The sequence below is a fragment of the Cololabis saira genome, chromosome 16 (assembly GCF_033807715.1).
Source record: "Cololabis saira isolate AMF1-May2022 chromosome 16, fColSai1.1, whole genome shotgun sequence".
Classification (NCBI taxonomy): domain Eukaryota; kingdom Metazoa; phylum Chordata; class Actinopteri; order Beloniformes; family Belonidae; genus Cololabis; species Cololabis saira.
The window spans coordinates 13,285,829-13,308,431 of record NC_084602.1 but is presented as its reverse complement, the minus strand read 5'-3'; the positions used below and the strand labels follow the sequence as shown (position 1 = coordinate 13,308,431).

The 22,603-nt window shown below is 40.3% G+C and overlaps 1 protein-coding gene across 1 annotated transcript in view; it reads left to right on the top strand.

The window, feature by feature from the left end:
* The window catches only part of myo10l1 (myosin X, like 1), a 94,704-nt gene that overhangs the window by 35,685 nt on the left and 36,416 nt on the right, over positions 1–22,603 (top strand). Inside the window, exons 4-12 of the mRNA XM_061743200.1 lie at positions 3,834–4,021; positions 5,112–5,246; positions 6,482–6,606; positions 6,779–6,792; positions 6,910–6,994; positions 7,958–8,064; positions 8,756–8,885; positions 8,987–9,105; positions 9,199–9,345. Of these exons, the coding sequence (XP_061599184.1) occupies positions 3,834–4,021; positions 5,112–5,246; positions 6,482–6,606; positions 6,779–6,792; positions 6,910–6,994; positions 7,958–8,064; positions 8,756–8,885; positions 8,987–9,105; positions 9,199–9,345 (1,050 nt within the window). The remainder of the gene's footprint in view (positions 1–3,833; positions 4,022–5,111; positions 5,247–6,481; positions 6,607–6,778; positions 6,793–6,909; positions 6,995–7,957; positions 8,065–8,755; positions 8,886–8,986; positions 9,106–9,198; positions 9,346–22,603) is intronic.

The window sequence follows — 22,603 nt, the reverse complement described above, 5'->3', positions numbered from 1 at the left end:
GAGGTGTCAAGTAACAAAGTACAAATACTTCATTCCCTTACTTAAGTAGAAATTTTGTTTATCTATACTTCACTGGGGTAATTATTTTTCAGACGACTTTTTACTTTTACTCCTTACATTTTCACACAATTATCTGTACTTTTTACTCCTTACATTTTAAAAACAGCCTCGTTACTCTATTTAATTTCGGCCTTTAAAAAAACTATCCAGTTAAATTGCTCCATCCGGATAGAGTGAATTTGGTTGTGGTTGTTTCAGATGTTCTTGTCCAGTTTTGTTCTTACATCCGTTCCCTCAGATTCCTGCAACTAAACTTGGATGTACATTCCAATAAAGGTTAGGATAAATGATAACAGGCCTCTGAAGTTTGACTTTTTGCACCATTACAATACTTATAGGCAACTAGTCATCATATCTCCTGCTCTCTGAAACACATGTTAATGCTCAATAGTACACATGTATGGTTCTTTAATATATTTGCATTATACTAAGATGCATTCATTTTAAATGGCTTTTGTCCTTAATGGCTTTTTTTCCCCTTACATTACTTTTACTTTTATACTTTAATTAGTTTTAAAAGCAATACTTTTATACTTTTACTTGAGTAAAAAACTTGAGTTGATACTTCTACAGGAGTATTTTTAAACTCTAGTATCTATACTTCTACCTGAGTAATGAATGTGAATACTTTTGACACCTCTGCATGTAGGTGCATGGGTGTGGCCAAACATCATATGGCCTACATGTGCTGTGTTAGAAAGTATCTCATCTTTTAAGGTTAACTTGATTCATCAGTCCAAAATGTTTGGAATCCATCCAATATTCAGAGAGAGCGCTGTAACTGGCAGCTGTCAAACAAATGCATGTTGATGTCCACATCAGAGTTAAAGTGCTGATCTTGTTTTCCTGTGTACTGATGCCACTGTCAACAAAATTACTTCAGCTGGTAAAATGACCTCAGTTCTATTTGTAGAATGTCTGCCCACGCTATGAACAGAAATTATCCATGGAAAAGATACAACACACATCCTATTTGACTGTCTGAAGACATCCCGATCAAAAATCTTCACTGTAAACATGATGTCCTGCAAAGTGCAGTGTGCAGACAGAGTAAGTAGCCACAAGTGCAGCCCTTGACGCTTGTTCAGAGGTAGTACTTGTAATGTTTGACAGTTATTCCACCTTCAGAAGAAAAGAGAAATCAATAATTTTTTACTATTACTACCTATCAGTTCATTACACTTTATGTGCTTTAACTCTACTACGTTACTCCCAGAGGTGTCAAAAGTATTCACATTCATTACTCAGGTAGAAGTATAGATACTAGAGTTTAAAAATACTCCTGTAGAAGTTGAAGTATCAACTCTAGTTTTTTACTCAAGTAAAAGTATAAAAGTACTGGTTTCAAAACTACTTAAAGTATAAAAGTAAAAGTAATGTAAGGGGGAAAAAAGCCATTAAGGACAAAAGCCGTTGAAAATGAATGCATATTAGTATAATGCAAATATATTAAAGAACCATATATGTGTACTATTGAGCATTAACATGTGTTTCAGAGAGCAGGAGATATGATGACTAGTTGCCTATAAGTATTGTAATGGTGCAAAAAGTCAAACTTCAGAGGCATGTTATCATTTATCCTAACCTTTATTGGAATGTACATCCAAGTTTAGTTGCAGGAATCTGAGGGAACGGATGTAAGAACAAAACTGGACAAGAACATCTGAAACAACCACAACCAAATTCACTCTATCCGGATGGAGCAATTTAACTGGATAATTTTTTTTTTTAAAGGCCCAAATGAAATAGAGTAGGCTGTTTTTAAAATGTAAGGAGTAAAAAGTACAGATAATTGTGTGAAAATGTAAGGAGTAAAAGTAAAAAGTCGTCTGAAAAATAATTACTCCAGTGAAGTATAGATAACCAAAATTTCTACTTAAGTAAGGTAACAAAGTATTTGTACTTCGTTACTTGACACCTCTGGTTACTCCGCTCTTACTCGTTCAACTCTTTTCCACCCAGATTTGGGTTCAAACTGTTGTAAAGAGCAAAAACTTGGCTGCAAAGACTTTCATACTTAATACTGGACATTTGTTGTTCCCTGCAGGGTTTCTACCCAGAACTGTTTTCACAGACTGAAGGAACGGCCTTAACATACTGTTAATGTGCTTATTTACTGCCTTTCAATAAATTCAAATACACTTTCCGCATTCTGTTAGTTCACTATCTTCCCTTGTTGGTACTGTTTTGGCCTCATTTTGTTGAATGCATGCCTAGCAGCTTGATTTCGCACACCTGTGGCTAAAAGTCCTGAATTCATCAAAAGGTGTGACAAAATATTTTTGTCCAGTAAGTTTAGCTTTCCATTTATTTATAAGCTGTTTAGAAAAGTAAAAATATCTTGAGAAACTCAACCATGTTTTAGTGAGCGGCTGAAAATATTTTCTTGATAAACTTGGCAACAGTGTTTTTTTATAGTTGTATCTGTGTTTTTTCTTCTGAAAAAAACTACAACTGCTAAGTGACTTACACAGTCCGTGGGATAAGGTAGAGGTGACAAAGCCTGAGGTTTCTTCCTGATAAAGGGAAGTTTTTCCTTTCCACAGTGGCACAGTGCTTGCTCAGGAGCTTTGTTAATTTGGATTGAGTTGAACTGTATTGTTAAAGTCCCTTGAGTTGACACTTGTCACGATTTGGTGCTATATAACTGTAAGATTAAGATCAGCAGAGCTGAACAGCAGTCACCAAAGTTATGCACACAAAGTGTTATTACATCACTCTTTCAACAACTTTTTATGCATTTTGCTGCATTAATTTCGCTTTTGATGGTGTTGGAGTTGTAATATATGTAAACATATTTTTAAGCCAAATTTAAAATGACATTGAAAATTATACTGGCAGCTGTGTCATCATTATAGTGAATGGGTTATATAAATACCTATAGCAGTTTATCCTGGACCTTAATGGCACTTCATTTCTGGAGTACTGGCATCATTTTCACACCAAATCTGGATACCCATTCTTAAAGCCAGGGATTTACAGACAACCTAAGAAAAGTATTAAGATTGTTTCTCATTCCCTCTCTATCACCGGTATCCTTAGCACATTTATGTGTAGCGTTTATAGTAAATCAATATGACATCAGCATTCTTCTAGGATCCCACACTGACTGATAACCACAACTGACTGAACTTGTGTGAGCTCCTCCAGTAATCTGTGTCTTTGTATGTGTGAATGAAGTGGAATACATTGATGGGGTACTTGTTTTTAATAACACTCTGGCACCCAGGTGTCCTTAGGGAACAAGTATCTCTCCTCGCACCTGTAAAGTTCATAAAGAGATTTATTAATTAGTGTCATAAACCCTAGCAGTTCTATGACTCCTGTTGTAAGTTTGGACTGGGAAGATTACCAGACTCTCTCCCTGAGTGTGACCTAATCTAGATGATGAAATATTGTCCAGATATGGATTTCCCCTTAAGCGGATCATTGCAATTTCCCATGTGTTGGCCAGGTCTCTGTGTCAGTGTGTGTTCATACATTATTATACATCCTTGAGTTGCTAAGGATTAAAAATAAGGTGACTGAAAATGCACTAATGGTTCATAATGGATTTCAATCTTCCATTATACAGCATTGCTCTTATTACAGGTCAACTTTCTGATAAAAAATGTGATTGTGATTTTCACTCTCATATCGCGCCCCTGTTGTTGTTCCTTATCCCCTTTATTCTGAATTTGATGCATGTACTGTTTTCTGCATGTATCAGCCTATCTGTGTATTGGTTTGTGGCGTTAACACCTATTTTAAATGCACTTCTTTGCTGCTTCCAGACCAATATCGGCAGCATCCTGGCCGCTGTCAACCCATACAAGCAGATCGCAGGGCTTTATGACCCAGAGAGAGTGGACTTGTACTCCAAGCACCATCTCGGGGAGCTCCCGCCGCACATTTATGCCGTGGCCAACGAATGCTACCGCTGCATCTGGAAACGCCACGACAGCCAGTGTGTCCTTATAAGGTGGGTTTATAATTGAAATACTATTCATTTGTGCATTTCCTACATCCTGGGACAGGCAGTTGCTGTAACCCTGGAGGATCAGCATCAGTTAGACCCCCTTCAGCAAGCTGCTAGGAACAGAAGCGGAACAGTGTGGTTGAAAAGGGAGCTGTTGTATTATCTCTCTGATAAACCGCGGGAAATTGTTTCAACTTTTGAAAAACTGGGCACGATACATTTCTTTTAAAGCGAAAATACCTTATTTAGGTCTTAGTGGAGGGTTACATGACTAAGGAAGTATTTCTCCTGCACCATAAATGTGAAGCTCCTGCCAGGAGTCAGATGGTTCACATTTGCATAAAGACTTGAGAAGGTCTAAAGCTTGATGGTTGACGTTATTGTATTGCAAACTAGCCATGCTTACAGATTATTCACATTAAAGTTATAATCACTAATCAAAAACTCAAAAGGAAATAATTTGTAACTGGTGATACTGTATGAAAGCTCAAAATATGAATATGTCAACACACGGATGTCAGAAAAAAAAGGTGTGTTTTACGCCCAAAGAGGTTGAGAGCAAAAAAAAAATCTAGGTTATAATTGAAGCCAGATTTATACAAAAGCAATCTCATTGATTTATTGATGAGAAAGATTGAGCAAAGTTCAAGTTGAAGCTGAAGGACGTTCATGGTTGTAAGTTCCTTGGTACAAAATATTAATAATCTTCCCTCAACACTGCTATAAGACGATTTACAGCTAAGTGTCCTGATCTCACTCTCGTGTCCAGTAACTCATCCTGCTTTTAATCACTCTCAGCCGTTGTGTGATTCAGTATCCTAATTGCGGGAGAGTGGGAGCTAATACAATGTTTCTGAGGCTATCAAACACCAGTATCAATTAGATTACCAGACCAGATTGAGATATTGGGATGTCAGAGAAGGTCACGGTGCTTCTAATTGAATTTGATTCTGTGTGTGTGTGTGTGTGTGTGTGTGTGTGTGTGTGTGTGTGTGTGTGTGTGTGTGTGTGTGTGTGTGTGTGTGTGTGTGTGTGTGTGTGTGTGTGTGTGTGTGTGTGTGTGTGTGTGTGTGTGTGTGTGTGTGTTGTCTAGCGGCGAATCAGGGGCAGGAAAGACGGAGAGCACCAAACTCCTGCTTCAATTTCTGTCGGTTATGAGCCAGAAGTCGGCCGGGACTTCTCCGTCAGAGAAGAGCACACGAGTGGAGCAGGCCATCGTGCAGAGCAGGTACGCAGGAACGAAGTAACGCTTTTACACTTGGAACTATTCAGCTGGTCTAAGCGAATGTCACCATCTTCAGGACCTTGATTTGTTCACATATTTGAAACTGTCTCAATTTATCAAGGGTTTTCAGTCTAGCTCAAATCAGTTTGTTTGTATACTGGTGATTCACAAGAAAAGTCATCTCAGGGCACTTAATAGAGAATATAAACAAGCTCAATAGAATTAAATGTTAAATGTAATTATACCATAAAATGATTATTTCAGTCCTTCATCCTGAGCATGCACGGTCCAAGGGACTCCCTCTTAACAGGAGGAAACCTCCAGCAGATCTAGACTTGGTGAAGTTGGTCATCTGAATCAAGAGATTCAAACACAAAAACACCAGTCCACGGATACGTGCTATGAGTTAGAGATTAAAAGAAAGAGAAACCTGAATTTAATGATCATGATAATTGCATATACACACATGCAGAGCAAAGAGAGCAGTGTGAGTAAAGTAGTGCATCATGGGAGATCCCCTAGCAGTGACCTGTAGCAGTGTAAATAAAGAAGTTTGGTTCAGGCTCACATTTATCATAAAAGTTCATTTCTAGCCTACTCTTTAAGGTAAACAGACTGTCTGCAGCCCAAGTCAAACTGGGACCTGGTTCCACTAGAGAAAAACTTGAACCTGAAATTCTCTGGTTCCCTTTTTACTACCCGAAACCCAAAACCCCAAGTAAGACCTGAGAACAAAGGACTTTGGGTTCTACTGCGAGAATGTGAAAATATGAAAGCTTCTCTTCCCCTATAAAGCTTTTTATGAAACCTTTAATATAACCTTAATAAAACCTTATAAAACGAGACAGGAAACGGCTTTTAAATTATATTCTGAATTTCACAGGGAAATGATGATAAGGACATGCAGTAGCACAATCGGGAGTTATACAGAGTTAGTTTCTGAAGCTGTTCCGGTTCAAAATACCCGCTAAGTCCTTCCCTACAGCGTCAATGTTGTTAATGCGGGATAAAATCCCCAGACGGTCAAAGGCAAGACTCAACACTTCCAATTGTTGCCAAGACCTGGGAATTCACGGGTGAACTCGTTGATCCACTACATCCACTAGTGGATTTTCTTTGCATAAAGTGAGAAATCAGCTTAGTAAGAGCTTAGTAAGCTTAGGTACAGAAAGATGGATGTCAAAAGAAGACATTTCATGACATGACACACGATGCTCTGGTTCTCCTTTTCCCTGCAGTCCCATCATGGAGGCGTTTGGAAATGCAAAAACCGTTTACAACAACAATTCCAGTCGTTTTGGGAAGTTTATCCAGCTTCACTTCTCTGAGAGCGGCAACATCCAAGGAGGCTGTGTCTTCGACTGTATCCTTATTTCTTTCATTTTCTCTTTTACTGTTTGTTGGACAACAACAAACAGTACATCTTTATAAACTTTATAAACATTTAAACTCATGACCGTCCTAAAAACAATGATTTTTTATCAGCTCGGTACAAATATATGCAGTTGTTGTTTCCTTGACCGTCTACCTGTCAGACTTACTGGAAAAGGTAAACATCTCTTATGTTATGTTTCATACGTTTTATTTGAAGTGGTTCGACAGTTGTGCATTGATAATCATAATGAAATATTAATAAAAACTCTGCTGCAATCTTTTTTTTCTATAGAACCGTGTGGTGCGACAAAACCCTGGAGAGCGAAACTACCACATCTTCTACGCTCTGCTGGCTGGAGCTACTAAAGAGCATAAAAGTAAAGAGTGATCATCTTCAAATATTCACAGTGTTCATGTGATTCTTTGATTCTTTCTTTCCATATACTTAATCTAATTGTGTCTTAAATTTAAGACATTTTCTGATGGGTTTTAATATGTTTTGAATTATTGTAACTGTTGTAGGAGGTATCAGTCCTGTATACATGTATACAAGAAGTGGGCGTAAAGTTAAGCATTTTGCCGTCACCAGATTGTGTTTTTATAGAACTAGTTGTTTTATGTTCATAATTCTTTCTGTTTAGAGCAGCTGAAGTTGAAACAATTTTGTTTTCTGAAACATTCCTCTTTTTATTTACAATCATTTTGCGAGAAGATGTAAAAAAAATTATTTTTTTTCCAACTTTATGGGCAACAATGTATTTAAATTAGGTTAGAATTCAGGGAAGAAACAACAAAGAACTGCATACCCTACCTTTTAAATATTGGCTTGATTACAAAAGGACCCCCACCATACTAAACCGACGGTGAGACTCTTACCAGTGACACCGCAGTGACTTTCTTTAAAATTCATCTCTCACAAATGTTTGTAAATTCATCCAAAAAATGTATTTTTAGAAAATAATTTAATTAAAACATTGAAAACATTTTTTTTTAACAATTTTGTTTATATTTTTAAGTGTATTTTATGTTATTTTCTTTTGTTTTCAAAATTCATTTATTGACCTCATATTCCACAAAGAAAGATAAAATGTCTTTCTTAAAGAGCCTATTGGAATCTTGGAATTTTGGACCCTGTGACCATTAGTGGTCTTCAAGGCACTTCTGCAAAAGTTTAACTGTGAACGTCATTTAAATATCGTGTGTGGTCTCACAAGACAATTATATAAGGCTGTAAAAATTGAGAATTACTGGCAGATAAGTCTTAAAACTGAACTATGTCTCCTTAGTTTACAGTTGCATCGTACAAGTGCTACATTGATATTTTATGTTTCCTCTACAAGGTCTCTACTTCCTGGAGGATCCTCCTGAATCGTTCCACTACCTCAGCCAATCGGGATGTTTGAAGGACAAGAGTCTGAATGACAAAGAACTGTATAACAGCGTTATGGTCAGTGTGAACTAACTGCATGTGGTTTTGACACTGTTCAAAATTTGTCAGCAAGAACTGTAGGAAAAATGAGAACTAAGAACAGTTTGAGCTGTGAGTTAACAATGTCATCATCAAACAAATATTTCTTATTAACCAAAGCTACCAAAACATCGGAAGCCATCAGCTAAAAAAGTGAACTTAATGAGGTTTATTTGACATACTGTAACTGATGTTCAGAGTTTGCTATCCCTAAAGTAATAAGGTCAGTTAAGTGAAAAAGTCGAAGCCAAAAGTTGAGCCTCGTACTGTTGCATAACTTAAAGGTGTTTTTTTTGCAGGAAGAATGAAACTAAAAACAACTGAAAGTCTGTATTGTTTGTTATCCTGAATGCCACAGTGGCTTTTAAGTGTCAATTAGAAGGAAATCCATCATTACAAAGTGATAAAAGTTTATTGTCACAACTTTTTTTTGTTTAGGCATGAAATATGAAATGATTGTATGTTCACCAAACAAATACACAAGATGTGAAAAAAAAACACATTAGCTTTTATTTATACTTTATAAAAATAATTAAAAGTGAAAAGTAAGTGACTGCATTTTAAGTACAATCCCTGCTTTTTCTGCCTTTTTCCCCAACTTTTCTCTTAATTCTGACCTCTTGCTTGATTCAGGCGCCTCATCCGTTTCATTATATTTATCTGTGTGCAGGGGGCGCTGAAGGTTTTAGAGTTTACACAAGAGGAGATCAGGGACATGTTTAAGCTGCTATCGGGAGTCTTACAGCTCGGCAACGTTGAGTTCATGACTGCGGGAGGAGCACAGATCACCACCAAGCAAGGTCAGAGCATCACTGGTGTAAAATGAGTGAAAAAAACAAACAAACAGACAACAACTCGACTGGATTGCAAAGTAGTAGCACATCTTTGCTTGTGTTTCCAGTGGTCACTGATGCCAGCGAACTGTTAGGTCTGGATGCCTTCCAGCTGAACGAAGTCCTGACTCAGCGCTCCATAATCCTCAGAGGAGAGGAAATCTGCTCTCCTCTCACTATTGAGCAGGTCAGAATGTGCAGACTTTCTTCTAGTGATTGATCACTGCCACTTCCCTGTACACTCACACTCCTTCCTCTGGGTTCCTTCTCTGCGTTACAGGCCATAGATTCCCGCGACTCTGTTGCCATGGCGTTGTATTCCCAGTGTTTCTCCTGGATCATCCTCAAGATTAATCAAAAGATCAAAGGGAAGGAAAACTTCAAATCCATCGGCATCCTTGATATCTTCGGCTTTGAGAACTTTAAGGTCGGAGCACTAATTCTGACTTTCTTTTCCTTATTTTTATTTTTGAGTTAGCGAGTTCTCGTCTCTCATCTCCTGCTGCTCATTCTGTGTCAGAAATCAAAGTTGTTATTCAGGTGGCTCTAAGGCTGAAGTGGCAGTCGTGATCATTGCCCTTTTGGATGAACTAACTTCATCCAACCTTTAGCTGTCAAACATGTTGGTATCTGAGTTCATAGTCGATTTAGTAACTGGACCACAGACAGATCTCTGGTGGGATGCTTTTGAGACCCCGTCCACACGTAGCCGGGTATTTTTAAAAACGAATATTTCCCCCCTCCTTTTAGAAAAAAATTTGCATCCACATTATATCGTTTTTAAAAAAAAACCCTTCCACACGTAACCGAAGATCTGCGTTTTCGACCACATTCATAAGCATTCTAACCTGTAGATCATCTGCGGCTCCCGGGGAAGCTCCGCGGGCTCCGCCGCTCCGGGGCTCGGCGGGGCTCCGCGGAGGTTCAGCCTCCGCGGCTCCGCGGAGCCCTCTGTGTCGGTGTAACGCAGTAAGCGGCCGGTCAAGAGCAGAGACCATTTATTTAATAAATAGCTTGGAGAACAGATGGTGGATCATCTGTATTTCTATAGTAAACAAAAGTCGCACGTCAGAGCAGATTTGTTGTTGTTTTGGCGCATAATGTGACGTTCGAAAACGCAAAACTCCGGTTGTGTGTGTCTACACGCGTCTACATAAACGGAGTTTTCAAAAATCTTCACTTTGCCCGGAGTTTTTTTAAACCTTCGTTTATTTGCGTTTTCGTGTGGATGACAGGTCAAAACGTAGAAAAATATCTCCGGTTTAGCAGATATCCGCAGATATCCGGCTACGTGTGGACGGGGTCTGAGTTTAAACCAAACATAGAGATGTGCATTATGGCCAAAACATCTCCACATCTCCATGTTGGTCTCATTTTTAAAAAGGAGGTCTTTCTGGAAGTCTTTTAATCATTTCTTCCAATTGTGATTTGTTCAGATCAAACCATGTGGAAACAGGCTCTTTTCAGAAAGAGACAATGCCCCCCCTAAAAAGGCCACATTGAATAATATTTCAAGGTAAAATGTCATAACTTATGTAGGCTGGGGTGCCCCTTGTCCCCCTTACTATTTATTCTAGCGATTGAACTATTCGCCATTGCAGTACGGTCTCATAAAAACATAACTGGTTTGTCAGTAGGCCAACAGGAACACAGAATTGCTTTATTTGCTGATGATGTCATTCTTTTTTTGGGAAACCTGAAAAATTCGATTCCAGCCTCGCTAGATCTAATAAACATATTTGGAAATATATCAGGATATAAAGTAAATAAAGACAAATCTTCATTAATGTTACTTAATTCAGAAGAAAGAAACAATCCCCGAAATCCTTTCCATTGTAAAAAAGTAGACTGCTTTTCATATCTGGGGATTAGGATCGTACCATGTATAAATGACATTGTGGGAGTTAACTACGCCCCCATAGTAGACTCAATTACTTCCTCTATAGATAGATGGAACTCCTTGCCCTTGTCACTTATAGCAGGAATCAATGTTCTTAAATTAAATACATTGCCCAGACTTCTGTATTTGTTTCAGAACATCCCATCGCCACCTCCTGTTGATTTATTCTCACTTCTCACAAGATTTTCATATGTTTCTTGTGGAATAATAGATGACCGAGGCTACGCTTATCACTCTTGTACCTACCATATGATAGAGGAGGCCTCAGGTGCCCCAATCCACTTTGGTTCTATTGGGCAGCTCAGTTGAAGACCATGATGTATTATTTTACAGATAAGTCTCTGCCACCTTGGAGGAAATTGAAAATTGCTCAGTCCCTCTCCCTCTCCCCCAGTATATATACTCAGCAAAAGTCCAAATGTTGGAAAAAAATTTAAAAAAATCCTATAGTCAGAAATATGATTACAATTTGGTATCAGGTTAAGAAGTATTTAGGTGAATCCTCCTCTCTGTCACGCTTCAGCCCGATATGGGGTAACCATTTCTTCCCGGCGGAGCTGACCCTGGTTTTAGGAAGTGGCCTGAAAAAGGTTTAGAGACAATAGGGGATCTCATGGGATCAGAGGGTGAGGTTTTGATGTCATTTGAAGAGCTGATTGCCAGGTACAATATTCCAAGTAAACATCAATTTAAATACCTACAGGTGAGAAACTTGATTAGATCATCTCAAAGTCAGTGTGTATCAATTCCCCTGTTGTCCATTTTGGAAAATGAAATGAAAAATTATATATATCCAAATTATATAGCTTGTTAGCAGAGGGGTCCTCTGAGTCTTCTTCATGGAAACCTACAGTAATGCCTGGAGGGAAGATTTACAGGTGGACTTGCCCTCAGAGGACTGGGAAGAAGCGTGTGCTAAAGCACAAACAAAAACTACCAATACACGTATAGAAGTACTGCAATATAACTGGCTAATGAGGACATATGTAACGCCTGAAAAGCTCAATAAGTATAGTGGTGCCATCCCTGACCTGTGTATCAGGTGCGGAGAGGAGAAGGGAACGTTCTTCCATTGTATCTGGAAATGCAATAAAGTTCAACAATTCTGGTGGGAGATTAAACAAGCTTTAGAGACTATTAGGGGTGTAACAATATATCGTGCCACGAAATTTCGCGATACAAAAACATCACGAAACGTGTCCTGGAGGTGACAAACTGTATCGCGATATTGGGTTATTAATATTAATCTATTGTGTTGACTAGTCATGACGCGCATCCGACCACGCGTGCCGACCACACCTCGACCCGCGGACCAAAATCTGACTCCGCTCAGAAGAAACTAGTACCATTTTGCGGCCCCGTTTTGAGCTCTGAACCTTTACTTATGTATGTCTGGTGTAGAGTTAAGCCTTACCTTATTAAATTAAACCTTTTTCGGGTCGTGAGTAGGATAAACACGGGGACAACTTCTGCTGAGTTCCAGTGTACTTTAATGTCCCTCAACAGTGTAGGATTTTAGAACATCAACACAGCAGCTAGTGCTGTATCACTCCGCCCAATCTAAAACATACTAATCACTACAGATAAACTGACTAGTGTCATTATAGTCCCTGATTTACATCAGAATATAAAGAATATATTTATAAAATAATGAACCCTGAATTACCAAAATAACCTTCTTAACAAAAATAAATCTCCTCTTACACTTATAAGGTGAGCATGAATCAATCTTTTTTATGATGTAAAATTGTATGTATTTATTTACTTTTATTTATTTATTTGATTTTAGTTGTTAAATTTCTGGAAAAGAAAAAAGTCAAATCATACATGAGAGAAACTATTCAGTTTGTGGCAAAATATTTTTATTTGTATGAAACTGAAGATGCATATTGCAAACCTGACATTTACTTTTAGTTCAGTTTGTGGAAAATGGTTGGCCTGGCTTTCTCTTTAAAACTTTAACAGTTATAAAGCATTACAAACTGTAACAATAGGGCAAACGCACAGCATTGCTTTGTATTTTGTGTCTTTCAAAAAAAATGACAATTTTTTCCAGTCATATGTTCCTCATTCAAGGTTGTTAAAAAAATACTGCTATAATATTGTATCGTATCGTTATCGTGACCTCAATATCGTGTATCGTATCGTGAGATTAGTGTATCGTTACACCCCTAGAGACTATACTAGGTAAAAAAAATGTTCTTCACCCTAAACTGTTTATCCTAGGTTTATATCCTGATAGACATCATATGTCTAGAAAATAATCACTGCCCTGGATTTGTGTTTACTGCTTGCAAAAAGAGTCATAGCACTCTCATGGAAGAGTACCAGTAAACCAAAATTCATTAACTGGATTAAGGAAATGTCTACAACTTTACCTATGGAAAAGATTACTTACATTATAAAGGGCAAACTATCATTATTTCAAAACATTTGGGGTCCTTTTATGGAATATATGGAGAGTGTGGATTTAAGCGGTCTGGGGTGGATGAGGCGTACTAGTGATCCTCTGCAGTGTTCTAAAATAATTTCCTTTCTTTTGATACTTAATTTCTTTATTCTGTGTGAATTGTACATTCGATTTTATATTTCTGAACTATGCACAATGGTGAAATACTTTGGGCTAACCCTTGAAAAACCAGAGGAAGCTTTGTTGTTTTGATTTTTGTTACTTTCTTGTTTTGTTTGGGGTTTTATTTATTTATTTATTTTTTCTTTCTTTCTTTTTTCTCTTTCCTTTTCTCACTTAAAACTAAATTGAGTGTTGCTTTATGATATCTCATAAATACCTGACTTGTAAGGAAATATGATTCGAATGCTGGACAATAATTCAGCTGCCCTTGCCGTGTATCATTGCAAGGATTTTCATAACATTTAACATACCAGTAGACATTTAACATACTCAGACCTGTAGAGCTTGAGTTGGAGAGCTTGTTTTGTTTTTCCAATTTTTCTGTAAATTGCGTGGCCTTACTACGGCATGAACTACTGGGATGTCACTTTCTGAGAAGATCTGTAATAGTTTTAAATGTTTTCCACATATAAATAGCTTTTTATTCATAAATTGATTTAAATAAGTTGTTTCTCTAAGATCCTTGCTGATGTCTTTTCACCTTGGCATTGTGTTAACACATACCTGGACAATCTCATCCAGTAACAGTCACTCTGTCAAAAATCCATTAAAGGGGACCTATTATGGCATTTAATGTATATTTTAAACAGGCCTTGAATGTCTTAAAAACAATCTAATCTAAACAATCTAAGCTTGTTTTTTCTACATAAAACAGAAATTCAGCCTGTGGGCCCTGTCACTAGTTTTACCGCTTCTAGCCTCATTATCTGTGAGGGATTCTGAGGGGGCTATGATAATGAGGCTCTGCGCTGATTGGCTGCTTGAATGACGTGTAGCAGGGGAGGGAACAAAGCCTCTCCGGGCAAAAGAGCCGGCTCCGTACACAAAGCGTGTCCCATGTGAGGGAGCTTCGGCGACAAAATCAATTCCATTGCTTTATTTTTTTTGTATTGGACTGTCCTAACTGGCCGCGAGTTTAACGGTTTCAGTGTGGACAGAGAGAGTCCGATGTCACGCAGCTCGACGCGATAGTCGGACGCTCTCATTCAGTTACACGGTGTAAACGACTCCCTGGGATCTTACAGTTTTTCTTGATTGCCTAAGCATGATTTTCAAAACAGGGCCCGTGGTTTCAAAACACTACACACAATTAGCACAACAACACACCAAATTAGCAAAACACTACAGATCCTTTGCAAAATTAAACACGCTTGTAAAAACTATACACTTCTTTTTAAAAACCACACTTTGTTACCATATGAAACAAACACGTTTCACATTACTATACTCTGTTTGCACGAGTTACACTCTGCTGTGATAAACCTAAAACACTTTTAGCACTTCTACGTCCCTATGATTAGAGTAGGCTACTATCAACAAAGTACAAATATACAGTTTTTCTTGATCGTTTTGGCCCATTTTTCCATTCACAGTTTACTTTTTCAAAACAGCTCACACAAAGCCCTTAACAGAAGCTGAAATAACCAAAACACTTTATGATGTTTGCAGAATGACACCACTTTATCAAAACTTGTCACACATCCATCAAAACCAAACTTTTCCATCAAAACCTAGAATTTTTTCTCAATTGAACATGTGTGTTTTCTCATTTATTTACTGTAACGATGGATAACAAAATTGAAACCACAGCTATCAATATTAACTTTTGTTCAACACCCTCATAGTATTGACTATGTTACAACTGACAACATACTACAATTTGGGTTTTGTATTGAGCACTCTAACTTAGTTATATAACTTAGAAATATACTGTCACAGAGTATTTACAGTAAAATCAGAAAATGTGTATACAGTAAAATATTGTAGATCTGTTTTTGTATAGCTGAAGTACCTGTCAACACCATTGATTTACATTTGTTCTACTGTGTACAAAATGTCAAGATTCTGACAGAAAAATATTTATTGCAGTACTTGTCACATGCACATACTGTAAGCAATCAAAATGACAGGGTTCAATATGCAGTACAACAAAGGTCAATTCTCAAAGAAAGTACTGTAAATGAAACACAATCAAATGAAACCCTGTAAATATGAAAAAAATAAAAATACAGGAAAATTACGCATTGTCGACACGGGCCTGACGATCAGGCCACATGTCCTCGTCCACGTCCTCCTCGATCTATGCTTGGTGTCAACTTCAAGCTATTGACCTCTTTGATAGGTTGAGGACTACTTGCTTTGTTTTGCAAAGAGAGTTCACACAGGTGCTGATATTTTTTAGAATTGAGAGAGCAGTTCCAATTGGCTGCTACAAAGTGTCTGCAATGTGTTGCCATGGTAAATCAGTTATGTTTTGTGTCTCTTTGTGAGAAGTGTGTTAACTGTTTTGAAAAGTGTATTACAGTAAAAGTCAAAGAAAATTGTGTGAAAGCAATGAGAAATAGTTAACCGATTCGCCAGAGAGGACTCTTGCTGTGCAAAGAAGGTGTGAGCATTAGATAAAGTTGACCCATGATGTGCAAAATGTGTCAAAGCAATCGAGAAAAACTGTAGTCTTTCTCTGACTCTTGTGCTTGGAGACCAATGAGCTCATCTGCTGCTTTCTATAGTGAAGAGACACCTGATTGGTGTGTCTACATTTAAGCAAACAAGTGTTTGCACACCCGATGACTGTGTTGAACCAACTGGTTGGACGGTGTGCTAATTTGACAGTCAGTGCTTTGGTATTGCAAAGAAGTGACTTTATGATAGATTTTTGTGTCTAATGTACGTTTAGTGTGTTTAGTGTTTTGAAAATCACTGTGTGTAGAGTTTTGCAACAAGTGTGAGGTTCACAATGTGCTTATAGTTGTGCAAATATGGGCTGATGTTTTGCTTCTTGAGTGTAAGGTTTTGCTAATAGTGTACTACTTTTAATTTTAGTGTGTAAGCAATCGAAAAAAACTGTAAAGCCTGAATTACGGTTCTGCGTTAAATTGACGCGTACCCTACGCCGTAGGCTCTGCGTTGGAGTAACACGGAACCATAAATCAGCCTTTAGTTACAGCACAGTTCTTTACTCCAATTCCTCATCATTTCATTTATGTTACAAGACAAATTAATCATGTTAACTGTAAAGAAATCACAACATTGAATTTTCACATGGCAACTTTATTGTTAAAAAAAATAAAATAACATAAGTTGTATATAAATAACATGTATGCACTATTGTTTGCTCAAGGAAGGACCGTGCATTTCTTCTGAAGGTGTCGTTGAACAGCTTCAGGTGCATGGCTTGGAAGATCTGAAACCATAAACAGAAGAAAAATGTATTACTAATAGAGCTCCGTCGTTACCTAACGAGTGAGTAGTTAGGGAACACTGGAGCCACCGGAGCTGCTCACCGGTCCGGTCCGGTCCGGGGCTCCAGTGCTCCGGAGCTAAGATAAATACTTAGCCCATGCAAAGATCATACTTGTAGACAAATATAAATAACATAAAAAAATAACGTTACTTACCGCTGACTCGTGTGCAGTTGCCGGGTCCGTACTGTGGGCACTGATCCTTTTATGACTGTCCCTCGCTGTTCAAACATTCACCGCTTCTGAACAATGGCGGAGTTAGTTGTAGGCGTGGTTTCAGCAGCGGAGGCCAAACCTCAGATTCTGAACGGCTCGTAGAATTCACATGACACTGGAAGATTCAGCCGGGCAGGGTGTACAGACCCTGCAGAATTTCGTGGCATTTCATCTTTTCTGAGTTGGCAGGCTGAGGGGAGACCACTTTATATATGTTAAAACAAGAAAAAACGTGTTTTTCATAATAGGTCCCCTTTAATTGGTGCAGATTAGCCCCGCCCTTCTTCTGACTGGTCGATATGTGATAGTTCCTATTTTCTGCAATATCTTTTGAATAGTTTGAAATAAAGACTCGTGGGTGGTGTCATCGGACATGGTTTTGAGGACTTGACCTTCATTGGCATGAATTAGCCCCGCCCCTTCGTCTGATTGGTCGATATCTGATAGTTCATACTTTCTGCCATAACTTTTGAATGGTTTGATACAGAGAGTCGTGGCTGGTGTCATCTGCTAAATGTCCAGGCCTGAAGAATCTACATGCAAGTCATACAAGCTTCCACTGCAGCACGTCTGAATGTGCACAAGGGTGCGAGGGCCCGTTCATCGCTGCTTGCAACTTTAATTATTATTTTCCCCCAATTTTAATGTCTTTTTTCTGAACTTTGCCATACTCCAAAACAAATTTTGTACACCCTTCACGTCCGGTGAAAATGTTTATATAATATCGGTGCCACAAAAGGGCATGAAGAAATGGCTCAATAGCTTGAACTTGAAAATTTAAAAACTCGAGCCCCTCATAGTTTTGCCTACATGCATGAAAATTCTCAAGGACCCATATTCTTAAATGTACAGGAAAACCACCATTTTGAATTGAATTTGGGATTTTGGGAAGATTTTTGTGATTTGCAGACCTCAATTCTGAACGAATTTCTCCAGAGATTTCTCAGAGATCCCCGAGAGCTTTTTTATTTTTTCGTTCAGAGTCTCACCTTTGACGTTGCAGCAAAATTTGACTTTTTCCCATTGAAAATTTGAATTGTTCTTATTCTGCCCTGCATTGTCCCAGAGGCCTCAGATGTCCTGTGTATGATCAGAGTGGAGCTCTGAACAGGTCCACGTGATATTTAGTCATACTCAGTATTCACTCGACATTTCGATGTGGCTGATCTGAGATTATGGTCGAACAGATGTCAAACCTGGTCCAATCCATGCTTAACAAGTTTGTTGGGCCACTGCATTGACATCTGCAATAGTCTGCTGGATCAAATAAAGCAAGACAGAGCCACGATAAACAAATTGGCACCTTTTCAGGCGAGAGGTTACTTGAGGATTCAAGTTTGTATAAAAGCAGTTTCAGGATCCATTGTATGTTGTGATTATTCCTGTTGACCAACTTGTCTTCCCCAGTTGTAACATTGAACCCCCCCAAACACCAACTTCTCAGACAGCTGGACTATGAAAATGGAGCAATTTATCAGTAAAGGATCAAATAGGCAGAACAGGATGTAGCAGAGAATGTGAAACTGAAAAGTCACAACCTGCTCCAGACACCAAGAGCTTACAGTTTTTCACAATTGTTTAAACACATTTCCTGATAGACTACCTCACTTTCTCAAAACTCTAAACACAAATTATAAAACTCACACACAAAATGCTAAATCCTACACTTCTCTTGCAAAAGCACACTCTATCCTCAAAACAGTGTTAACTCTTCACTAAATGGTATTTCCTTCTCAAATGCCAAACACATACATCATTTGAGTAGACATTTGTAAGCACCCACTGAACACTGATGTGCAGAATGGAAGACACTATAGTATGAATGGAAAACACTATATGAATGCCTCAGTAGAATCATGCATTTGTATGTTCAGTGTTACACCTTCAGCTGTTGGATGTAATATATCACCATATAGTATTATTATGTATAGGCTACTCAAATAGAAAACACAATTCTTTACTGTAACAACAAATAATATTTTACAGTATTTGGACTCAAAGTGTGTAGTCCACTGGACATCACAGCAAGCTGTGGATGAAAACTTGACAGAAAATAGAAACAGAACAAAAGTATTAGGCTGCATCCTGCCTTTCATCCCTGGCTGGCCACAGGACCTCATCCACGTCGCAGACGATGTTCTCCCTGGCCAAGCAGCGGGGGAAGAGACGCCGCATGAAGCCTTGACAGGCCTCAGCAGTGACATCGCCACATGCATCCTCCATGGCCTGCAGCAGTGGGATCCGTGTCTGAGGATTTCTCTCGTATACCTTCCATCTCCAGGCAGAGAAAAACTCCTCAATTGGGTTGAGGAAGGGAGAGTATGGAGGGAGATATAGGACATCAACTTCTGGATGGACCGTGAACCACTCACGGACCAGAGCAGCCCGGTGGAAACTGACATTGTCCCAGATAACGAACCAGACCACCTCTGTGTCCTCCATCTGGACAATGATATTGTAGAGCTGGTCCAGGAATGCTAGAAGTGCAGTGTTGTAGGGGCCAAGGGTGGCATGGGGATGGAGGACGCCGTGGTGATTGATGGCAGCACTCATTATGTTCCCTCCACGCTGGCCAGGGGCCTCTGTGATGGCACGCTGTTGATATTCCTCCCTCGGCGCCTTCTTTTTACAAGGTTGAACCCCGCTTCAATGAATATGAATTCAGGCATTGTTCTCCAAACAAACCAGGAGCTCACCTGTGACCCTTTTATGGCAAATTGCTGATTGCATATTGCACAACAGCCTGTGGAGTTTAGAAATGTGATAGACTGTGTGTTCTGTGTGAACAGCAAGAGAGGGAATTCAGGAAGAGTGTGCAGGATTTTGGGAATTGTGTGTAGTGTTGTGAGAAATGTGTGGTATGGAATGGGAATTTGAGTCTAGAGCAGTAAATGTGCTTGGAGTTCAGCAGGATTGGTTTAGCCACCTGAAACATGAATTTCAGGTTGTGCACATTGTGTCTGATGTTCCAATAAATGTGTTTAAACAATTGTGAAAAAAAAATTTAACGGGCCTCAATTTCCTCAAACACCCAGTCAGCCTTCAAGGTTTCGTCTGTCCAAGCTTCCAGAAGTCAAGACTCAAACAAAGGAAGAGGGCAAATAATGTATGAGCAAAACAATCTTTATTGATGGTTCGTGGTGACGTCAGTGGCCACCTGGGTCTGGTTCGCGGCCAAGTCCCAGGCCACCTGGGTCTGGTTCGCGGCCACGTCCCAGGCCACCTGGGTCTGGTTCGCGGCCACGTCCCAGGCCACCTGGGTCTGGTTCGCGGCCACGTCCCAGGCCACCTGGGTCTGGTTCGCGGCCACGTCCCAGGCCACCTGGGTCTGGTTCGCGGCCACGTCCCAGGCCACCTGGGTCTGGTTCGCGGCCACGTCCCAGGCCACCTGGGTCTGGTTCGCGGCCACGTCCCAGACCACAGAAGTCTGGTTCGCGCCGACGTCGGAGACCACAGAAGTCTGGTTCGCGCCGACGTCGGAGACCACAGAAGTCTGGTTCGCGCCGACGTCGGAGACCACAGAAGTCTGGTTCGCGCCGACGTCGGAGACCACAGAAGTCTGGTTCGCGCCGACGTCGGAGACCACAGAAGTCTGGTTCGCGCCGACGTCGGAGACCACAGAAGTCTGGTTCGCGCCGACGTCGGAGACCACAGAAGTCTGGTTCGCGCCGACGTCGGAGACCACAGAGGTCTGGTTCGCGCCGACGTCGGAGACCACAGAGGTCTGGTTCGCGGCGACGTCGGAGACCACAGCGGTCTGGTTCGCGGCGACGTCGGAGACCACAGCGGTCTGGTTCGCGGCGACGTCGGAGACCACAGCGGTCTGGTTCGCGGCGACGTCGGAGACCACAGCGGTCTGGTTCGCGGCGACGTCGGAGACCACAGCGGTCTGGTTCGCGGCGACGTCAGCCACATCTGACACAAGGGTAGCCATTTCTTCCACTTCGTTGGTTTCCAGTTGAACTGAAAGACACGGTCAAGTTTAGTTGTACCTTTTACCTTGGTTGAGTACACCTGACAATATATGCTGTTGTGATGCCAACGAGAGTTGTTTCTCACTGAACCTGCTCACCTTCTTTAAGACGTTTGAGCAACATGGAATCCATTGACTGGACAAGTCCCAGAGTTCTTGGATCATTATCATTTGAAGACAAGTCTAAGACAAAGAGACGAGTTTAGCTTTAGGATAGATATGACAGCACAACATCATAAACAATTTTCATACCAGTCTGTCTTCTGTGGAGCAGATCAGATCTTTGATTTGGGGCATCTATTGACATGCTCAATCCTGTGGAAATTTAAGTTTCCATAAAGATACTTTCTATTCAACATTAAAGAACAAAACTTCTTTGGAAATTCAAAAGTAACTTTAACTCCACAAACCTTTGGCAACAACCTCAGCCGCCACACAAACCACCAGAAACCAAACGCCTTCCATTGTTGAGATGAAGTGAAAGTACAATCACCAGGTGAGGTTTAAAAAGTCTCATCATGCAAGTCTTGCAGGTGATCTTCATCTGGTTTAATTGGCTTTCTCCTCTGAAGTGTCAACATTTAATTATATTCAGACTTTCCTGTTGTAAGTATTCCAGTTGTATTACCAGTCTGGTAAATACATTTAGATTTTATGTCAAAACAGGGAGATGATTTTGTGCGCTGAATAAAAGGGTGAGGGGCACCGCTGAGTGAATAATGTTGGTGTCCCCCTGCAGCGTAGGTCTATAGCAGCATATCTACGACGAAGCGATGTTTAAAATGAGCTGCTCTAGTCTTGTTGTGTAGCTGCAGCTATAACTACTGGATCTAACACACTAGAGTACGTAGAGTACAGGCGAGAGGTGAGCTCAGGTAGGTCTACAGCCGTGATTCCCAACCCCCGGTCCCCGGACCGGTACCGGTCCGTAGAGGCGTTACTACCGGGCCGTGGAATGGCTTGTGTTCCAATCATAATTAGGGCTGCAACGATTCGTTGACGTTGTCGACAAAAAGCGATAATCAAAATTGTCGGCAATTGTCACCAGACGTTTTTTTCCCAATGGAGTGAGGCATCTCACTTCACTTCACCTCATACAATCTCTGCGTACAGCCGTGCTGCAGGACAGGGTCTCTCTCAGCGCAGCTTTTTTTTTTTTTGCGTCTTAGCGCAGCTGCGGGTAACAAAACTTGGCACTGGCGGTTCTAGGATTTTTCTGAAACAGGGGCCATTATGGGGCCAAATGTAACCTTCAGGGGCCAACAGTATTAAGCCCCTTTCAGGAGGGCAAAAAGCGGCGACCGCCGCCGGCTTTCCCATTCATCGTGTATGTGCTACCGCGGCACAAGAGTGGACCGCTCTGCTGGCGAGCTTGGCGGCGCGCGAGAGGCCACCTGCCACGGGCGTTTCACCTGCCTGCGTCTGAATTGAACATTTTTTAATTTCATCGCGCTGTGAGAGCATCTCGGTGCGACCAATAGGAGAGAAGATGGTTGTCATCCTGCTGAGGACCCACTCCCCAACAGGCTGTCAAACTGCTCCCTGTTCAATCTGAGGTAGACCTGGTCATCATGGAGCTGTAGCTCCAACGAGCCTGGATTCCCCCGAATCCTGTGTTCTCATGAGGATTTCATGGAGGGTCCATGAAATCCTCATGAGAAGACAGGATTTGGGGGAATCCTTGCTGCTGCTGCTCGTCTCCTCAGAAGAAGAACTAAAGCC